General features: G+C 42.9%; 1 protein-coding gene across 2 annotated transcripts in view; it reads right to left on the reverse strand.

Moving 5' to 3' along the window:
• Positions 1 to 8,865, reverse strand: part of PWP1 (PWP1 homolog, endonuclein) — a 30,438-nt gene extending 21,573 nt beyond the window's left edge. The window contains exons 1-5 of one of the 2 annotated variants that reach the window (XM_054032643.1): positions 8,725 to 8,865; positions 8,516 to 8,574; positions 5,931 to 6,118; positions 4,251 to 4,336; positions 321 to 417 (exon numbers count right to left, since the gene is read on the reverse strand). In XM_054032643.1, coding sequence (XP_053888618.1) covers positions 321 to 417; positions 4,251 to 4,336; positions 5,931 to 6,118; positions 8,516 to 8,574; positions 8,725 to 8,790 — 496 coding nt within the window. In that variant the 5' untranslated portion in view covers positions 8,791 to 8,865. The remainder of the gene's footprint in view (positions 1 to 320; positions 418 to 4,250; positions 4,337 to 5,930; positions 6,119 to 8,515; positions 8,575 to 8,724) is intronic. The other variant, XM_054032651.1, reaches the window with a different exon arrangement.
• Positions 8,866 to 19,573: the final 10,708 nt, after the last annotated feature.

Consider the following 19,573-nt stretch of genomic DNA (forward strand, 5'->3'; position numbering starts at 1 on the left):
AAACATCTGGTATGTAAGAGACACTTGCTGCTTATGTGTATTCATAAAATAAGAATGATAAGAGTATTATTGTCTGGCTGATATTTCACTGTACAGGTTCTCGGTATATTTATATAGGTCAGGGTTCATTAGCGTTTGTTAAACAGTTATTTTACAGAGGTAAGAGCACAAGAAATGTAGTTGTGCCAGATGCCACCATCTATTCAAAAGCCAGGATAAATGGAGAACAGAGGGAACAGTCCTGCAAAGCCATAGGGATCAGACTGGATAAGCAGAGTATTTTCTAGGCCTGCTTTTATGACCAAATATTGTTTACTCACTGTGAACCTCTAGACTGCAGTGGTCCTTATCAACTCTTCCACAAATGATCAGATTGTCACTGGGCTTAATCAAAAAATCTTCCTGTTCATATTGCTCCTAAGGGCCAAAGGAGGGAGAAAACTTAAGGAGTTAAAAAAAATTAAAAAAAAAAATAGAAATTTTCTGAAGCACAGAATATTAATTCTTACCACTAACTGAAAAAGGTCAGGTAGCCAAGCCCTTGAGGCCATCCTACAAGGTAAACGGGAGAGGGGAAGTGCCACAGCAGTGAGACTAGACAATCAAATGAGTTGAGGGAACGTTTGTGAGCTAGATGGATTCAGTAGAGAGTGTCGGTATTGAAAATGAAACCTTCTCCTGAGAAGTACCCCTAACACAATACAACCTGCTGCCCCAAATCTTTCCAGACCCCGCGCCCCCAAATCACCAGCTCTTCAGTTCCTATTCCCTCACACATCGGTATCATTCCCACATGGCCTATACACTCTGAACTTCTTTATAATTTAACAAGCCCTCTTTAAATTATTAGCCTACTCTAACTGCTTTTCCAGAATTTTTGAAACTACTTTGACTGGATTAAAGTGTACATTTGCCACTATTTCTAACAATGACGGCGAAGAAATGTTCAGATATGTGATTTCTAAGGGGGGCATGCCTACACAGAATACTCAGAAGAAAGCTAAATTGAATTAATTAAAGGTGTGAAATGAAAGCACATTAGTTAAATCCCTTTGGGATTCAGCTACAGAAAACTTCTGAATGAGAGTATCCACACAGGGGTTTAATGCCCTTTAATGTGTTTTTACTTCACACCTTTAATTAATTCGACTTAGCTTTCCTGAGTGTCCCTATGTAGAAAAACCCTAAATCAGCCATGTTCCTTTCAGTGTTATGTTAAAAAAATTAAGTCATGTGCGTATTTTCAAACTGAATGACTTCCCAAAATTTTGCTGTTACAACTAGTAAACTATGGAGGAAAATAAATTAACAGGCCAGCAACAAGAGTGATCAAACTGATCACAGACACAACAACCTAAGTTCCCTCTGAGCTCTGCGGCCGCGCAGCTGCCTATTCCGCGCAGACGCTCAGGGCTGCGGCAGGAAGAGATGCTCCCTGAGCCCAGCCTAGCCCTGCCCAGGTGCTGCTGTGGGGAGAGACAGCTGAGGGAGGCAGGGGAAGTCCTCTCTCCCCACTGCACCCCCAGGGAGCCCCACTGCACCCCAAACCTCTCATCCCCAGCCCCACTGCACCCCAAACCTCTCATCCCCAGCCCCACCTTAGAGCCTGCACCTCCAGCGTAGACTTCACCACCCTGCAACCCAACCCTTTGGCCCCCTCCCCACACTCCAAACCCCTCAGCCCGACCCCGCCACATGAATTTTGTTATGTGCACCAATATGGAGGTGATGTGTGACACATCATCTCCATATTGGTGCACATAACAAAATTAATTCCACACATAGGTGGGAAAAATTAGAGGAAACACTGACCACAACTGGTAAAATTTTCAAAAGTGCCTAAGTGACTCAGGAGTTTAAGTCCTATTTTCAAATGTAACTCAAGACCCGGTCTACACTACTAAGTTAGGTCAATGTAAGTCGCCTTGTGTCAACCTATTTGTGTGTACGTCTACACTTAAATTTGTCCCCAGGTGACACAAGCACCCCGTTAAGGTGATGCAGTAGAACCACTTCCCTGGATGGCGTTGAGCTGCAGAGGTCGAGGCGGAGCAAGTGCAGATGCTGTGTGATGTAGCCTAACAGATCTCCAGCAGCTGTCCCACAATGCCAGACAATGACTGCTCTGGTCACAATTGTTAACTCCACTCTACAGAGACCAGAAGCCAACTCCCTTCTTAAAACACCACATTTTTTAAATGTCTTTAAATGCTCTGGCTGGGTGGTGGGGCTGTGAACTCCTGCTGCTCTGAGAGGCATGGTAAGGGGGTGGGGAGCAGGGGAGTTGGATAAGGGGCAGGAGGTCCCAGAGGGCAGTCAGGGGATGGGGGACAGAGGGGGTTGGATAGGCATGGGAGTCCCGGGAGGCGGTTAGGGGTGTGGGGTTCTGGGAGGGGGCGGTCAGGGGACAAGGAGCAGGGGGATTGAATGGGTCAGAGGCTCGGGGGGGGGGGGCGGTCAGGGGATGGAGGATAGAGGGGGTTGGATAGGCATGGGAGTCCTGGAGGGCCTGTTGTGAGGGTAGAGTGTGGATAGAGGTCGGGGCAGTGAGGGGACGGGAGGGTTGGATAGGGGGTGGGGTCCCGAGGGGTAGTTAGGGGCGGGAGGTCCCTGGAGGAGGCAATCAGGGGACAAGGAGCAGGGGGGATTGGACGGGTTCGGGATTCTGAGGGGGGCAGTCGGGGCGGGAAGTGGGAGGGGGCGGAGGCCTGGCTGTTTGGGGAGGCACAGCCTTCCCTATCCAGCCCTCCATACAGTTTCACCACCCCGATGTGACCCTCGGGCCAAAAAGTTCGCCCACCCCTGCTCTAGACACACGCCTGTCTGGAGTAGACAGGAAGTACTGGATCTCCTGGGCCTATGTGAGAAGATGTTGTGCAAGCACAGCTATGGACCAGCAGTAGAAACATGGACATCCATTAAGAGATCGCACAGGGTTTTAGGTGAAGGAGTATGACCGGGATCAGCAGCAGTGCCATGTGAAAGCGAAGGAACTGCAGCAGGCATACCCCACAAGGAGAGGGAGGCCATAAATCAATCTGGTGCTGAGCTACAGACCTGCAGCTTTTACAAGCTGCATGCCATACTTTGCAGAGACACCCCCTCCCCCAGGTACCATACACACCAAGACCCTGCTGTGAACAGAGAGAAGGAGAAGAACATGGAGGGGCAGGAGGGGAGTCCAGCTAGTCACATCAACCAAGGATGGATGAGCCCGATGAAAGGGAAGGAACCTTGCTTAAGTGCATTCATGTATTTTCCTTTAGTGTTTAAATGTGAAGATGACACTCATCCCATCCCCAAGTTAACAAGAAATAGGTTTAGACTTTTCATTGTTTTACTCATACAAGTAGAGGTAGTAGTAAAACTGAGGTAGAGCTGCTATCAGCTTTTCATTCCCTTGTAGGATTTGGTGAGGGGAGGGCATGTGGACACCGCTCATCATCCCAAACCTGCCTTATGATGTGTTCCCACCAGTCAGTGCTTGTTTCCCAGGCCCAGAAGCGGGGCGCTCTGGGGTCTGCAGCTGCTCTGTGAACACCATGAACAACCCTGAGTTGTTTTTTTGCTATGTCCTTAACAATAGGTCCTCAAAGAAATAGACATATCCCTCATCGCTGTGGTTCTGCCTATGGGTCTGTAAATACTGGAGGATCATGCATCCTGTATTTGCAATGTTCATCAGACCAGTGCAGAGCTGTGCAGGCTTATTGCTTCTGCCAGAAATGACAGACAGCAAAGAGTGCTATACAGTTTTGTGGAATTTTTAAAAAGATGCAAAAATTATGACATATGGATGAAGGAAGTTGCATATTGGCATAAGCCCATTCAGGTTATTATATTGCTCGTATGCATGACCCCTAGTTTCCAGAGATCTCTGGGCAAGTCATTTTATCTCACTACGCACTGCAAAAACTTCCCAGAAGGCATTGCATCGGACAGCAGTACATTGGGATTGCAAAGCGTGGTGCACCACGCTTCGCATCGACACAAGCACTCCTGTTGAGTATGGTCAGCCCTGATGCAAGCAGCCAAGTATACACGCACACAAGCATTATCATAATTTGGGGGCTTTGTGAAAATGTAATTTGTGTCAACCAAAATCTGTAGGGTAGGCATGGCCTTAGGCATCTAGGAGCCTAAGTCCCATAGGCACTTTTGAAAATTGTATGTAATATTTAGTTTATGCAATTTAAGATGCCTAAACCTTGAAAGACCGCACAAGATTTAAAAAAAATATATATACTTACAGTATTTTTAATAGTGATATAAGGATCACGTTCGTTACTCCCAAACACCGTAAGACCGGCTAAGGTGTCTCCAAGGCTCACAGCATCTATGAGAATTTCAGTATATCACAATTAACAACAATTATGGGGCACTAATTATCAACAAAAAAATCAAATAAAAAAACGGCACAGTAGTGAACTTTTGGCAAGTGACAGAGGAGAAGGAGAATTTATATTACACATGCACATAAATATTTCTTCTTTTGTGTGTATTTTATACATAAAAAAATAAAATGATGGCCCAGTTAGTGGCAGCCACTTTCCTTCTCAAGCCAATAAGGCAACAAAAATATTTGGACCAAACATACCATTTATTAGTTAAAGCACAACAGTGGCTTTTTTCAGAGGAAGGGGAGAACTGATTTATTCCTTAAAAAAAAAAAAAAAAATCCTGAGTGGCCAACCTGTGGCACCGGAGCCACATGTGGCTCTTCAGAAGTTAATATGTGGCTCCTTGTATAGGCACCGACTCCAGGTGCCAACTTTCCAATGTGCAGGGGGGTGCTCACTGCTCAACCCCTGGCTCTGCCACAGGCCCTGCCCCCACTCCACCCCTTCCTCCCAGAGACCTCCTGCATGCCACGAAACAGCTGATTGAGAGGTGCAGGGAGGGAGGGGGAGGTGCTGATCGTCAGGGCTACTAGTGGGTGGGAGGCGCTGGGAGCAGGGGGGTGAGATGAGCTGATGGGGGGTCTGCTGATATTACTGTGGCTCTTTGGCGATGTACATTGGTAAATTCTGGCTCCTTTTCAGGCTCAGGTTGGCCACCTCTGGATAAATGGAGTTGTGATCACTGAATATATGAGACAACACAACTCTTTTTTCCATGCTTGTGATAGAGGTATCAGACTAGAAACTCCTGCGCCTGTAGCTATAATGAAGCCTTCCTTTCAATATAAGAGCAGCACATTGTTTCAAAACGTAAGAATGAACTAGATAGAAGTACAGGTTCCAAACCTAAACAGAAACTCCCTAGTAAACCTGCACTTTTGGAAGAAACACACTGCAGCTGCTCTGCATCGGAACTGCAGTAAGGGGAGCTGCTGTTTCAAATCATGTATGTTTACATAGCCTGCAGCAGCCAGCTTCTCAGCCTGGGTCATCAGACTTGGGGTAGCGGGGCTCACACTAGCACACTAAAAATAGTTGTACAGAGAGTGCTTTGAAGTTGTGGCTTGGGCTCTGAAACCCACCCCGCTCCCTAGGCATCAGAGCCTGAACTCCGGCCAGAGCCACAATTTCAAAGCACTGTCTACACAGCTATTTTTAAAGCAAAAGCATGAGCCTTGCCAGACTGAGTCTGTTGACCCAGATTGGGAGGCTTGCTGCCATGGGCTGTGTAGACATATCTTAAGAGAGCTACAGTCTTACCAACACAGCTCTCTGTCTTGTTCCCTTCCCTCATGGAAAGGGCCAATAGCTCCAGCTACTCCATTCCTTAGCCCCACTCAGCTTACTCCAAACTTGTACTTGAATCTGGGCTAGTGGGCCTTTCAAACCTTGAATTTAAAAGCACGTGTTGAGGAAACCTGTAAAGTTATATAACAGTTTCACGATAAGTGCATTAACCTAACCTAAAAGAGAAACACATGGTTCTTCATTTACGCTGCACTTTTGACAGGAGAAATAGACTGACATTACCTGTATTCTCCTCTTCATCATATTTATCCAAACCATACTCTGCCAGCTCATCATCATTCAGCTTTTCAGTGTCTTCTTCCTGGTCCCCATCTTCTTGAGGAGGCTCCACTGTCTCACCACTAGCAACATCCATGTCGTCTTCTGCAGCCTGTCCATGTTCTTCTTCATCACTACCATCTGCTTCTTCTCTGTATAAGGAAAAACCACGCACTGAATTATCAGTGTGAGTCAGTTAAGAGTTTGGGACATTTTCACTAAATTGCTTGGGGGACTGGTAATGAGGTATTGGAATATTAACGTACCTGCTCACATGATTTCAACTATTGTTTCTATGCCAATGACTCTCAAATCTATTTTTCCACTCCTTCCCTGTCTCTTCCTAGCCAGACCTGCATTTCAGCCTACCAATGACATTTTCTCTAGTATGCCTTCCTGGCAGAATACGACAATTTTAAATGGCTAAAACTGAGTGTCCCAACCCCTCTTCATTTACCCTTTCCATTACTGTGACACCACTATCATCCTCCCTCTTACACACAGGTGTGTTTGATCTTTGATTCCTCCTCTTTCTTCTCCACACAACCCTAGACTATATCCAAATCTTGCTCTTTCTTCCACCACATTTGAAGATCTGATCTTCCCTCTATATCCCATAAGCTGAAATTCTCATTTATGCCTTCATTATCGCCCATTTTCTTTACAGTAACCTATCCAGTATCCCCAACACCAAAATCACATCCCCTCATTCATCCACCCAAAATGCAGCTGCTAAAAATGTCTTCCTACCTAATGTGACCACCCCCACCCACTCTTTCAAAGACTCCAATGGCTCCAACAATTCTTTTTGCTTCCTTCCAAAAGAAGCACACGCTTCATTAGTTAAGTATCTGTAGCAGATTTACCAGCATCACACCACATTCGTCACAGGAAAAGAAAACCTATCCCAGATACCCTAAACTTTCACAAAGCTTCCTTCCCTAAGGCAATGATTCAGATTCTGCCAACATATAAAATGCAAAGGTCTGAACAGCAGCAGGTTGAGCAATGAAACAATTCTTGAATTTTTATTTTTATTACATCACTTTGCAGGAGGACACCCAACTGCTAACACTGGAGAGAACTCCACAAGAGACTGCTCCCAAGTGGGCATATTTACTACGCCTGCATTCAAAACTCCCACTGACATCAATGCACAAAGATCAAGGATAGAACACAATCTTGGGTCTATAAGAGAATGATATCTAATGCAAAGGTCTTTCAGTTTTGAAAGAGCTTGCTGAACAGCTGTTCTTGTCACTTATTTTATAAAACAACACTTGCCCTTCATATGACATTTAACCCATAAGAAGAGTAAAAATTGGTAGCAGGATCATTACATATTCTAAATTTAAATCTGACTTGTGATCTTTGTACAGAAATAAAATGACTGGAGTACTAATGAATGCTACAAAGTACAAGATGTTATGAAGAGATCGTAACATTTGTAGTTGTTAGATGTGATTCTCTAAGCTTCCACACTGAATTTTAACAAAATGCATAATTACCAACAAAAGGCTCCTCAAACCTTGCATTGCATACTTTTGAAATGGGGATGGGGGAGAGAATCCATAAGAAAAGGTTGCATGCAGTTTACAGTTATCTGTGCAAAGCTACTGGTAACAGCAGTAGAATTATAAAGTTAATGACAAAAAAATAGTTAAAGGTTAAGCTTCTAAAAAACCAGAAATTCAGAAATAACATTTGCAATTTTTAGGGACAGCCATTAGAACTTACTTAATATTTTGGTATGGTAATTGCTTAATATTTTGAAAGCTCTCTTAGTAAAGAAAAGGGTAGACTTTTAAAAAATGAAAGCTGAGATCAGGTGGAGGGGAGCTGACAATATTCACCAGAATGCACATGGAATTCAGGGTACTCAGGCCCTGACACCGCAATCAGATCTGTCCTGGCCAACCACTGCACCAATGCAGAGCCCCAGTGGAATTGGGGACCAGAAGATTATTTCTAGCAAATAAACACTTACCTTCCACCTAGGTAAAATGAGTCTTGCGCTATTTCTCAGTGAATGTATATAGGTATTCTTTATTTAACATCAACTGTTTTTCAGGTCTGCAGTATTGGCAATTCCATTACAAGAGGGGTTTAAAAATCATGTCATTTAAAAAAAAAAAGTATGAGATTCCTTGTATTTGTCTTCTGTTTTTTGAGCCTTTAGGGGGTCACATTTTCAAGCTTTGTTCCACAATCAGCAGGGCTAGAAACTCACTCTTTTTTAACATGAAAGTTGAGAGACTTGTGTAATTGCGAGAGCTGACAACACTCCTTACCAGTGGGCAAGTACAGATGAGTAATCTCCTCATTTCCCAGTCTCGTAACTCACACAACACACAGCCTGTTCAAGGCCATGCCTACACTACACAGTTAAGCTGGGGGACTGACACCCAGATCTCACCCATGTATGTCTGGCGGGGCTGGGCCCGTGCTGCTGCCCGTACCCCGGGCACCCTGATCCGCCACTGCCTGGTAGGGCAGGCCCTGCCCCGGGGCACACGGAGGGATTTGCGTGTTCGGAGGCGGACACTCACCGCAGCGTCTCCGCGGCCTCCCTGATGAGCCGCTTCAGCTCCTCCGCGCTGAGCCGCACCTAGAAGGGGAAACGCGCTGAGATCGAGCGGCCGGCGAACACAGGGCCCCGCTGCCCCCCTCAGCCCCAGACGGGCCCGCACAGCCCGACGCATCGCGGCGACGGACCGTGGCCCAGCACCGAGCGCGTTCCCGGCTCGGGGGTTCTCACCTTGTCGGGCGTTCCCCTGGCGACCCCCCTGCGCACCCAGGCGGCGCAAGTCACGGGGCAGCTCATGGCTCCGGCCGAGCCACGTGTGGACAACTCTGACACGCGCCGCGCTCCTACTACCGCCGCCCCACAAACTGTCGCGTTCCTGATGACGTAACCTCATACTGACAACTCCTCGGCAGGGAGAGGGCGAGACGGCCTGCGTGAGGTCATCACCAAGCGTCGGGGGGGGGGTCTGGAAGCCAGTGACGCGTCGGAGGTAGAGACCCCGTCCCAATGGAAGGAGGAGCGAACTCAGCCAATGGCAGGGAGAGATATGGGCGGGGCCAGAGGGAAGGGAAGGGGCTGGGAGTAAGTAGGAGGGGCCAAGGGGTGTGCCAGGGACCAGGGGTGGGGGCGGGACTAAGGGGATGGGAAGTGACCGGGGTGGGAGGGGGAGGAGCCAGGGAGATGGGCTGGGGGACGGGGAGGGGATGGAGCGGGACTGTGGGAGTAGAGGCCGGGAGTTCTCCTTACTGCTGGGGGTCGGGGGGTTTCAGTGTGGATGGCGGCATCACTTAAACTTTTGTTTCAGAGGTTAACCGGGAACTACAAGTATCGGAAAATGTTTAAATGAGGTTAAGGTAAGGAATAGTTCACATAATAAAACAAGTGTTGGACAGCAACATTTAAACTTGGCAGACAGCATGACTACAGTACTTTAACCATATGTCAAACAAACAGTGCTGTGGGGCATTTTCCATTTTTTATTGTGAGCCTTCTGTGATGCTGGAGTGACAAGGAAGTACAGTAATATATATCAAAATACAGTATTTGTAATTAGCTTCTGGCATCTCTCGTGCCTTGTTTGCTGCATCCATTTGTTGTGTCTTGTTTTGTATTTGTAAAGTGCTAGCACAATGAGGCCCAACCTAACTGGGGCCTCTGGAGTAATTGCAGTGTAAGTAATTTCCATCCTGGTGTTCTGTTGTACTTTATATTACTAGTCGCTTTACTGAACCTCCTCCCTCCCTACTGCAAAAAGTATTTCTCCCCTATACCACTTGGTCACATGATGCTCCCCTGCTGGGACACAGGAAAGCCCTATGTAAACACAGAGCCTCCAGGACATCATTTAAGCCCCACATGATGGGGAGAGGGTAGTGGGATGTGGGACTGAGCCAGGAAGAAGAATGGTGGGTTGGGTGGTTATCTGAGGGCTGCACAACTGCCTGAGGGGCGTCCTCTACTCATCAAAGCAGTTGTAGGGCCTCAACTCTGGCTGCTCTTCACCATGGAAACTGGTAGGGTCAGGGTTTGCACAACAGCAGTTATCTCCATCGTTTTCATGTATTGTTCAATACTAGTTCCTTTAAATGTTCAGTATTTCAGGAATAGACTCCAGTTCTTTGATGCATAGAACATTATCATTTATGCAGTACCTCCAGCACTTTACAGTAGGCCTCGGACACAGCCAATTCAGTACATACTCATACACCACACCGGCACTTCTCGGAAGTTACTATCTTGTTCTCCAGAATCTTAGCTTTCATTAAAAAAATAAAGTAAGCCTTGTCTACATGGGAAAGTTTTACCAGTACTGTAATACCAGTATAATTATACCAGCATAAGTCCTTAAGTGGACACTGTTAGCCCTGCTCTATACTTCAGAGTTAGATCAATATAAGGCAGCTGACATCAGCCTAACTCTGTAAGTGTCTATGCTAAAATGAAGCTCCTACCGATGTAACTCACCCACTACGCCAACTTCATAACGTCTGCGAGAGGTGTAGCACTTAAGTCGATGCAGTGCCAGTGTAAACACTGTGTTACTTATATTGACTGTTGCTGCCTTTCAGAAGCCGTCCCACAATGCTCCCCACTGACAATTAAATCGGTAGCGTGGACATGCAAAAGTAGTTTAATTACTGCAATGGCTGTAAGTTGATGCAACTTAGGTCGATTTAATTTTGTAGTGTAGACTTGCCCTTATTCTGGTATATGGCTTTTTGCAGTTTAGCCTAAACCCGTTCTCCATAAACTAAACTGGAAAAGAGCACTTATAAGAGTGACTACACTAGGGGCAAGTCTACACTTAAAATGCTGCATTGGCATGCTACTGTACAGCTTTAATGAAGATGCTTTATGTTGACGGAAGTGTCAAAGAGATGAACAATTTGATGTCTCACTGTGGCGCCAGACGGTAGGTGGTGTGTGTGTGGGGGGAAACATGGTGGTATCTCTCAGTCACAAAGGAGCCAATTCCAAGGTGCTTAGCAGAGCCCATAGGCACATTCAAGCACCTCTAAGGGGAAAATTAGCTCAAGGAGCCCCCTGGAGCCTAACAGCACACATGATCATATTTTAAATATCTGCACAGTCTACTGTGAGCAGCATCTCATTGGGATGATTCACACATGCAGATCTTATTTTGCGGGCAGAGCATGAAAAAGTCCTACCACCTTTTTTCCTCCACTCGGCTCTACAATAAACAAAATGCAGATGAAGGGAACAGTCCTGCCATCATATATCCATATGGCTATTGTTGAAATCAAGGGAGTTTTAAGCAAGAATATCAAGGCAGTATTTGACTCTAAATCTCCCAAATCATACAAGATTTGAAACAGTTAAAAGTAGTATAAAATCAATAATAAAATCAACATGCTGATTAAAAAAACCTGAAATCAAAGGTTTTTTTAACCCCTGCTTTGATTTCCATGGTGATGCTCTCATCCTTTTTAATATCTCTTCCCAAAGCATACTTCTTTTGTGACACCTATTAGTATTTAACTGCCACCTAGTTTATACCCTTGCTGCAGCATTATATGATAACTCCAACTACTGATTACCCAGGTCTTTATGTATCCAAATTGTCTAGTTATGCCCAGATCCTACAAAGACTTATTATGCACATGCTGAGTTTTAAGCACGAGTAGTCTCACTGAAGTCAAATTGAATGTGCCGGATCAGGGCTGTAGACTGAATGCTTCTTGGAGCAGGGACCATGTCTTTTCCATGTTCTGTACAATGACAATCATATTATAAGTGCTGAACTAGAAACCGTCAGAATTTCCAGCTGTAAAATCCATAGAACCATAAGATTCCTGGGACCCTGTTACTGGAAGAATCTCAACATTATTGGTGTTTGAATTATACAGAGAAATATCTGAACTGGAGAAGGAAAAACAAAAAACACTCACAGCACCATTTCCTAAGCTAGAAAAACTGAAATTTTTATTGAACAGGGATGGTTCATAAACACACTCAAAAGAGCTCCACCTGCTGTTCCGGAGTATTCATTGCAATCTGATAAACCTTTGGAGGGAGTGGTATAAAATAGGATTAGAATATGAATCTGCTATATTTATTAATAACTTTGCCTCTCAAATACAGAACTGTCAGCTATTATTTAAAGTCTGAAAATATACTACAATTGTTATAATTTAAATCAAACCTTTGAAATAACAAATGTACAAAAAAGGCAGTCAATGTATTAACTTTAAACATTTTAAATCAATAGAACACATTTCCCAGAAGTAAACATAGAGCAAACTGCTATTTATGGTGTTTACAAGCCACCCAAAAGTTATAAACGTCAAGTGCCAAATGACTAGATAGTTGCTGTAGCTCTCATAAAGCCATATTAATATTTCACTTTAAACAGGTCCCTAAACTGAAAATGTGCTGCATGAAAAGCTGAAAATAAAGCATTTACTATCCAAAGGCAAGAGAAAACTACATTTTTTAGCGCCTGATCCAGCAAAGCATTTAAGCAGATGCTTAACTTTAAGCAGGTGAGTGGTCTCACTGAGGTTAAGGGGCCTACTTGCGTGTTTTAAGTTAAGCACATGCTTTTCTGGATTGGGGCATTGGTTCCATTTTTTAAAAAGGGGCTAACAGCATGATCTTTTCAAAGATGAAGTCAAGCATTGCTATAGCGAGCCTAAAAAAGTATAGGCCTGTCAATTGGCATGAATAAATAAGTTTGTAAATTGCATAAAAATGAATGTCATTTGCATGCCTGCTTGTTTAGTGAAAGATTTTCACTGCACTGAAAATGGCCCTTTCGGTAGTTGTGCTCACATCTGAATATGAAAGCCCATGCTACATACACCCAAAAATAATATGAAAAATTTACTATCAATAAAAACATATTTTAATGCCAACAACTAATAAAAGTTCATATTCCAATATTGCTCACAACAATAATATACAATTTGCACAAAACATGGCTGTCCAACAAGAATATTTTGCAGGCTATTATATATATATATATAAATTTTTTTTCCCCCTTAAAGAATTATATGCCAGAGTTCATGCAAAGAAATTAAAAGCAGTAACACAACATGAGCAATCAGTTGGTTTTTTTTTACAAATGATCAAACCCATTCAATACAGAGACGTTAGGAAATAGATAGGTATATACACACTGTTTTGTTGTGGTCCCTTCTGTGTTACATTAAATCATGGGTTCCTTCTTACCACACCAGGTCCCTATTAAAGACTGGTTCAAATAGGATTTTGAGTTCTCCACCCATGTGGACCACCAGAAACTCAATAACTTCCCTTCTACTTTACATGACTATGAAGGAGGCTCTTATCCACTGGCCAGGAGTGTGGGCAAGCAACCTTCTCCAAAGTCAACCTCTGTCCTGATCCATAGTCATAACCACATTTGTAGTGGGTGGCTGTCACTCCATCCCTCCTATTTTTGACTGACCCCAAGGATGATGTGCTTGGCCTCCAACAACCTTTAGAGTTGGAAACCCAAGACTAGAGAACCTGGAGCTCCTAAACAGCAGTGCACAGCACTGCCACCTAAGTAACCAGATACGTACAGTGAACGACATGTATTCTCTGGTTTGAAATTTACATATAATATACACTAATAAAGCTATCCTATCAAGGTGCAAGTTTATTATTCTCTGGTGTGTTCCCATGAAGTTTGATTTTGTTTTGTTTTGTTTGGCCTTCACACAGAGCTACCAAGAGCATTTACACAAGAATGGTCTGTCTGTCTGATAAATATAGTTCATCATGTGGCCCCAATTATGCAGTCCCTACAAAGGAAAACACCTATTGACTTCACTGGGAGTTTTGCTTACATACTGGACTGCTCCCAGCGAGCTAAATTCATCTCTGCTATAACTCCTTTGACTTCAGTTCATTTACAACCAGGGTGAATTGGCAGGATGTGTTTTTATCCAGGAAGTAATCAGTCTTACTAAACTGAATTGGGACTTGTGTTCACACATCAGTAAATTTGTATAGTCCATGGGCCAAATCTTGCTCTCCATAATTTTGATGGGACTACTTCTGTTTGGGCAAGTTAGCAGGGTTTGGCGATATGGGTAAGTATTTAAAGTCTTTTGGCATTATTTCATACTTGCTGGACTCAGGTGCTGCCTCAAAGAGAGAGAGTTTTTTTTAAAAAAAGATGAAATGTAATTATAGTAAATATTACATATTAACCCTCCCAGCTAAACGGATGTTCATGGAATGTCACTCTCCTGAAATTAAAATTGCCATTGTTTTCTCAGGCTAGTCCAATTCATAATAATGCTTCACACCCACACTTGAGCCTGATTCTGCAGCCTGTAAATGTGTGATGCTTCCAGCGAAATCACTGGAAGTTTGAAGGCCCTGAATCACCAGAACACTTAAGTACATGAATAATCCCATCTCTGTTCAGCAAAACTCTTAAGTATGTGCTTAACTTTAATTTTAAACACATGCTTAAGTACCATTGAAACCAATGGATCTTAAGCACATGCTTAAGTATTTTGCTGGAAAGGGATGCTTAAAGTCACACACGTTAAGCATATGCGTAATTAAGCGCCTTTGCTGAATTAGGGCCAATATGCACAAGGACGATAGGATTGGGCCTTCAGGGTATATTCTCCCTTCAGTCCTTATGGGAGCCTCTCATTGATACCAACCACAGTTCTGCATATGGGGAGAGGGGAGAGTATATCCTTTAGCACACTGTTTCTCAACGACAAGTCCATGGGCCGACGCCGGTCCCTGGGATCTCCCTGACACAGTTTAGGAAGGCAGCAAGCCGGTCCTTGCTATCAAAAAGGCTAAGACACACTGCTTTAGCACACTTTTAAATATTATAGGCCTGATCCAACTCCCACTGAAGTCAGTGGAAGGATTCCCATTGCTGTGAGTGGGAGTTAGCTCAGGCCCTAAAATAAGTGTACCTTTTGCACTACTGCAGTTAAATTTCTCTCTAAACCCAGCTTCCCCCATTTCTTAACTTGGTTATAACAATTCACTCAGAAGCTTTGCATACATAGTCTCAAACTCAAAGCAAGTTATTTTACCCTTGAAAAGAAGATCTGGCTAATCAGATTAAAGAAAAAAAATCCTTGCTGGTTTCAAACGCTGGTTTGTATTTGTACAATGTTAACACTAGATTTACAAAATGACATTTGGCAAGGCATGAATCCTAATCTCACTGGAGATTTTAAAAGACTTAACATCTGAGATTGGGGGTTAAAATATTCTAAGATGCACTCAGTGAACATGTTTTCAGAAATTTTCCTAAGACATTTTAGCATTTATAATGTGCTAAGGATCTCATTATATGATTGAACACGTAAAGATCCAGCAGACTGAATACATTATGCGGAAAGAAAAACCTTCTTTTTAAACTTAAAAAAAGAAAAGAAAACAAGGAAATGAAATAAAAATATTTTAAAGCAGAATTTAGGTTGTGACACAGTTAGACAAAAGCTGCTACATTTAAAATTAAGGCTGGTATCTCATATTAAATAAGGCATGAGTTAAAAGTAGATTATTCTCCTTGACTTTTAATTTCCTGGGAGTAGACAGCTTGCTCCATAACATTAAGATCTGAACAGTTTTGATATTGGGGAAGATTTTTCAAAAGTGCCTAAGTCCCAATGTCTTTCAATAAGATGTAGACTCCTAAGTCTCTTTTGAAAAAGGGCCTTCAGCTCCTAAATCACCCTTTCAAAAATTGTACCCATTGAGCTAAACTATTGCTTAATCTTTTAAATCATCCATAATTCCCCTATTTTCTGTGCAGTGGCTTTTACTATTGTGCAGTTTGTACAAGCTTAAATGGACAATGAGAAGGGCAAACAAATGTTCCAGATATATTGTTCATTTTAAAATAACTAGAACACTTATATAAACCCAAAAGCCAGTACTTAAATGATGGTTGCATAAAGTAGGACATCACCTCCTTGTGCTCTGGATAGTATTTTCTGGTTGTGCAATTTTTGTTTCCCAATAAAGAAACCTTTTCCATAGAAACCTCATTGAGAGATGGCATATGAGAGCTTCCTGTGCTAGATACAGAAATAATACTAATACTAATAAAAAAGCTCCAACAAGTAATCAAACCATCATTAGTTTTACAAGATGACAGCGAAAAACTGTCTTTTTTCTGCAGGAAGGGTTTGCTGCAGATTTTGTAATCTGAAGTCTTCATGCTACAGTTCTGTTTTATTCTCGGAAAGAATTTTTTCCATCATGGCTTTCTCTCTGGTTTTCATTTTTCCCTAATAACGTTATAAATATAACTTTTACTGAAATCTTAAAGAGGTAACTGATAGACTTGGACAAGGATGAAGGCAGCAAGCAAGCGTGTCTCATTTACAGTGTTAGCGCTTCTGTGTCACCCAAGCATTGGCGTTGGGATTCTTTCATCTTTTATTTTCTGAAGTAAACGTAAGAACACGCCAGGTCTTCAGAGATGGAGATGGGGAGGGATCTTTCCCTACTTAAGCACATAGACGCTGGTACCCAATTACATACATGCATTTTGCTTTTCTGCTTAGGTTCAATATGATCTACACTTCAGATTCACATGTAGCAGATTCATGGCAAATTGTTTAATGTCTGAATAAGAACTAAAAAATGGGGCCCAATCTACTGGACTTCAATGGGTGTTGCACCAAGCCTTTTGGTTTGTTTTATGAATGGCCCTCACCCTATAATTTGAATTGATTTTTTTTCTAGAATGCCCATTTCTCCCTCATCTAAATTACAAATTACTTTCAATGATCTTATATCAAACATTAAAAAATGTTAACCTATGTACAAAGGTAAGCCCTTTTGGGCAAGTGGAGCTGGAGGTTTAGCTATTCAATTCAATAATGCATATTGCCAAACCCTTAGCATCAGGGAAGGCTGACTGACATTAGCAAGAGATCTCATTACAGACATGATTTCACATCTCATAAGATATACAGTACATTTATTTACTGTCCATCTCTCTCTCACTCACTCACACAAATAAAAAAAACAAAAACATTTCACATGTAAAAAACAGAAGACGCAGAACATGAACTGTTCAGATACAGAATATCTGATTTTATAAAGTATCTTTTGTCCCAGAGGGTCTTAAAATGCTTTACAGATTCAAAATCTTGCTCTGAGTAGACTCATTCTGTGCAGGTGGTATTACAAGGGGAAGGCTTGCAGATGAGCTGGACTGAAGTATAGTCCAGTAGCCATCTCATTAGTGCAAAGAGGCTGAGGGAACTCTTTTCAGAACACCATAATGCTGCTCTAAAACGAGCAAGATCCAGACCTCTCTATTGTGTGATGCAGGACACAGTATAGAGGGGTGCATGGGTCCTGACCACATCACCTTGGGGCCATAAAGTACCAGGAGACACATTAGCCAGGCCCTCCACACAGTGCTGAAAAGAGCACTAGGAAAGTATCATACTTTGCTGTGTAGTTGCACCCATGCAATGTAGGGTGGGAGTTTGACTTCTTATATGCATAATTCTCTCTCTCACACAAATGTCTTCATCTACCACTGATATACAAGCAAATGCTAGGGTGAAAGGCAGGTGCTTACAACAGTACATTGCAACGGTACACAGACATTTAGGACAAGAAGTGAATAACATACCTATTTAAAATACACAAGAGGAATTTTGGTAGGCACCATATAATTTCTAAATTGGAGTTTGGCCAAGACCCTGAGGTTGACAGCTCTGACCTACTCTTGTGTAATGTGCCATCAGTTCTTTAATGACCACAAGGGGTCAGGACCTCAGCTTTATGACTCATCTGAAAGATGTCACCACCCATAGCACAGTGCTCTCAAACACCAGGCTAGGGCATTGGTTCAGGGACTCAAAGGGGAAAAGCCACCTTCTGACCCACCAACACTGCCTTCTGAAGCACATGTTTTATTGGAGGTCTAGCCAGCCTTGACCCTACTTAGTTTGGGCTCTCTGATAAGATGAATTATTTTACTTTTATGTAGCACTGTTCATTCTGAAGACTCTCAGGTGCTTCATGATTTAGAGACCTACAGCACCATTGAAATCCAGCCACCACTGGGGCATAGGGCACCATCCAACTGGCACACAGCTCACTGCACAACAACGGGAGAAAGGGGAACTTTCAATTAAGGATAATGGGACAAATCCCTGCACTTGAAGCGCTACGTATGTGCTGTTTAAAGGTCTTGTAGAGCGGAGAGGACCAGACTTGATAATGTCTCACCTGAACGATACCCCTCCCCCCAACAGTAAACTAGATGGTATTGAATTTATCGATCACAGAGTGATGAAAGGGTCAGTCAATGCTGCCGGGATTTGATTATGTGGCTTGAAGGACTCTAGTTAATTTGAACCTTAGATCACTAAGCCATCCTTGCCAGCATGGCTGAGGTGTTATGATTAAGGCCCATTTAAAGAACGAGCTGTTTTCTAATGTGACTGTTTTATAAAGGTCACATCCTTGTATGGCTGAGTGTCCCTGTTTTCTAACTTGCCCTATTTTTAAACATAATTTGTTTCTGCTTGGATATTTCAGGTTGTTTTCTTTGTTTGCTTCAGAAATGTGATAAGAAAAAATAATCTATAACCGCAGTGAGTGGGAAAGGTAATAGAAGTTTTAATGAAAACACAGCAGCGGAAATGATGGAAAGTTGACTGGCCGACGTCAGCCACCAGCCAAAGGTGTTCAGACAAATTCACTCTCTCAGATGCAATGCAGACATTTATACTGACATAGAAAAGTTAACATTTGCTAGAGCTCAACTATCTAGTCAATGGGAGGAGTGCATGCATATTAGAAATGAGAATACAGCGCACTCCATCCTTCGACCTATTAATTTCAATGGGACTATTTCTGGGATAAGGTATTAAGCAGGAGTAAGAGCAGCAATATCAAGCCGGTAATGTTTGTAAAGCATTTTGAGATTCTCAGATTAAAGACACCATGGGCCAAATCCCAAAGTCCTTATTCAGCTTTTACTCCACCCTTATTCACGCAGAACACCGACTGACTTCAGTGCCAGTTTTAACACATACCGACTTCAGGATCTGGTCCTATGTGCGAATTATTATTAATATAGAGCTGACTCCTGAGGAAGTCTTGAGTATCTGCAACTTGCATTGATTTGGCCTGTAGTCAATAATATAGGGAAATGGCTTTTTTGTCCAGTATGGCTTGAGCCCTATCTGGAATCTCAATATTGTATAGAAATTTAGGTGTGTTCAATTTAATGACAGCTGTACATATGTCAATAACACACTGACAAGACAGGTCCCAATTGACTTCACTTGGTTTTGTGTGCAGGACTGGGCCCTTAATTTGATTTTTGTTTTTGAAGAAAAGGCCAGCTCTCTCTCTCACTACTGCACCATTGAAATGTAGCTCATTTCAGTGGGAGCTGAAATCACTGAAAAAAAAAAAATCTTCAAACATCAAACCACAGTACATTTTGGCACAGAACTGGAGGGTCCAGAAGGACTCCCTATCACACCGCATACTGTAATGCATCCAAAAGGGACTAGTACAGTTTTTGGTATGAAGACAACTATAAGTGGATCTTCAACATGAACAGTGTCAGTTTAAAAAGTGGCAG

This window comes from Malaclemys terrapin, chromosome 1, assembly GCF_027887155.1.
Source record: "Malaclemys terrapin pileata isolate rMalTer1 chromosome 1, rMalTer1.hap1, whole genome shotgun sequence".
In the NCBI taxonomy this organism is placed as follows: domain Eukaryota; kingdom Metazoa; phylum Chordata; order Testudines; family Emydidae; genus Malaclemys; species Malaclemys terrapin.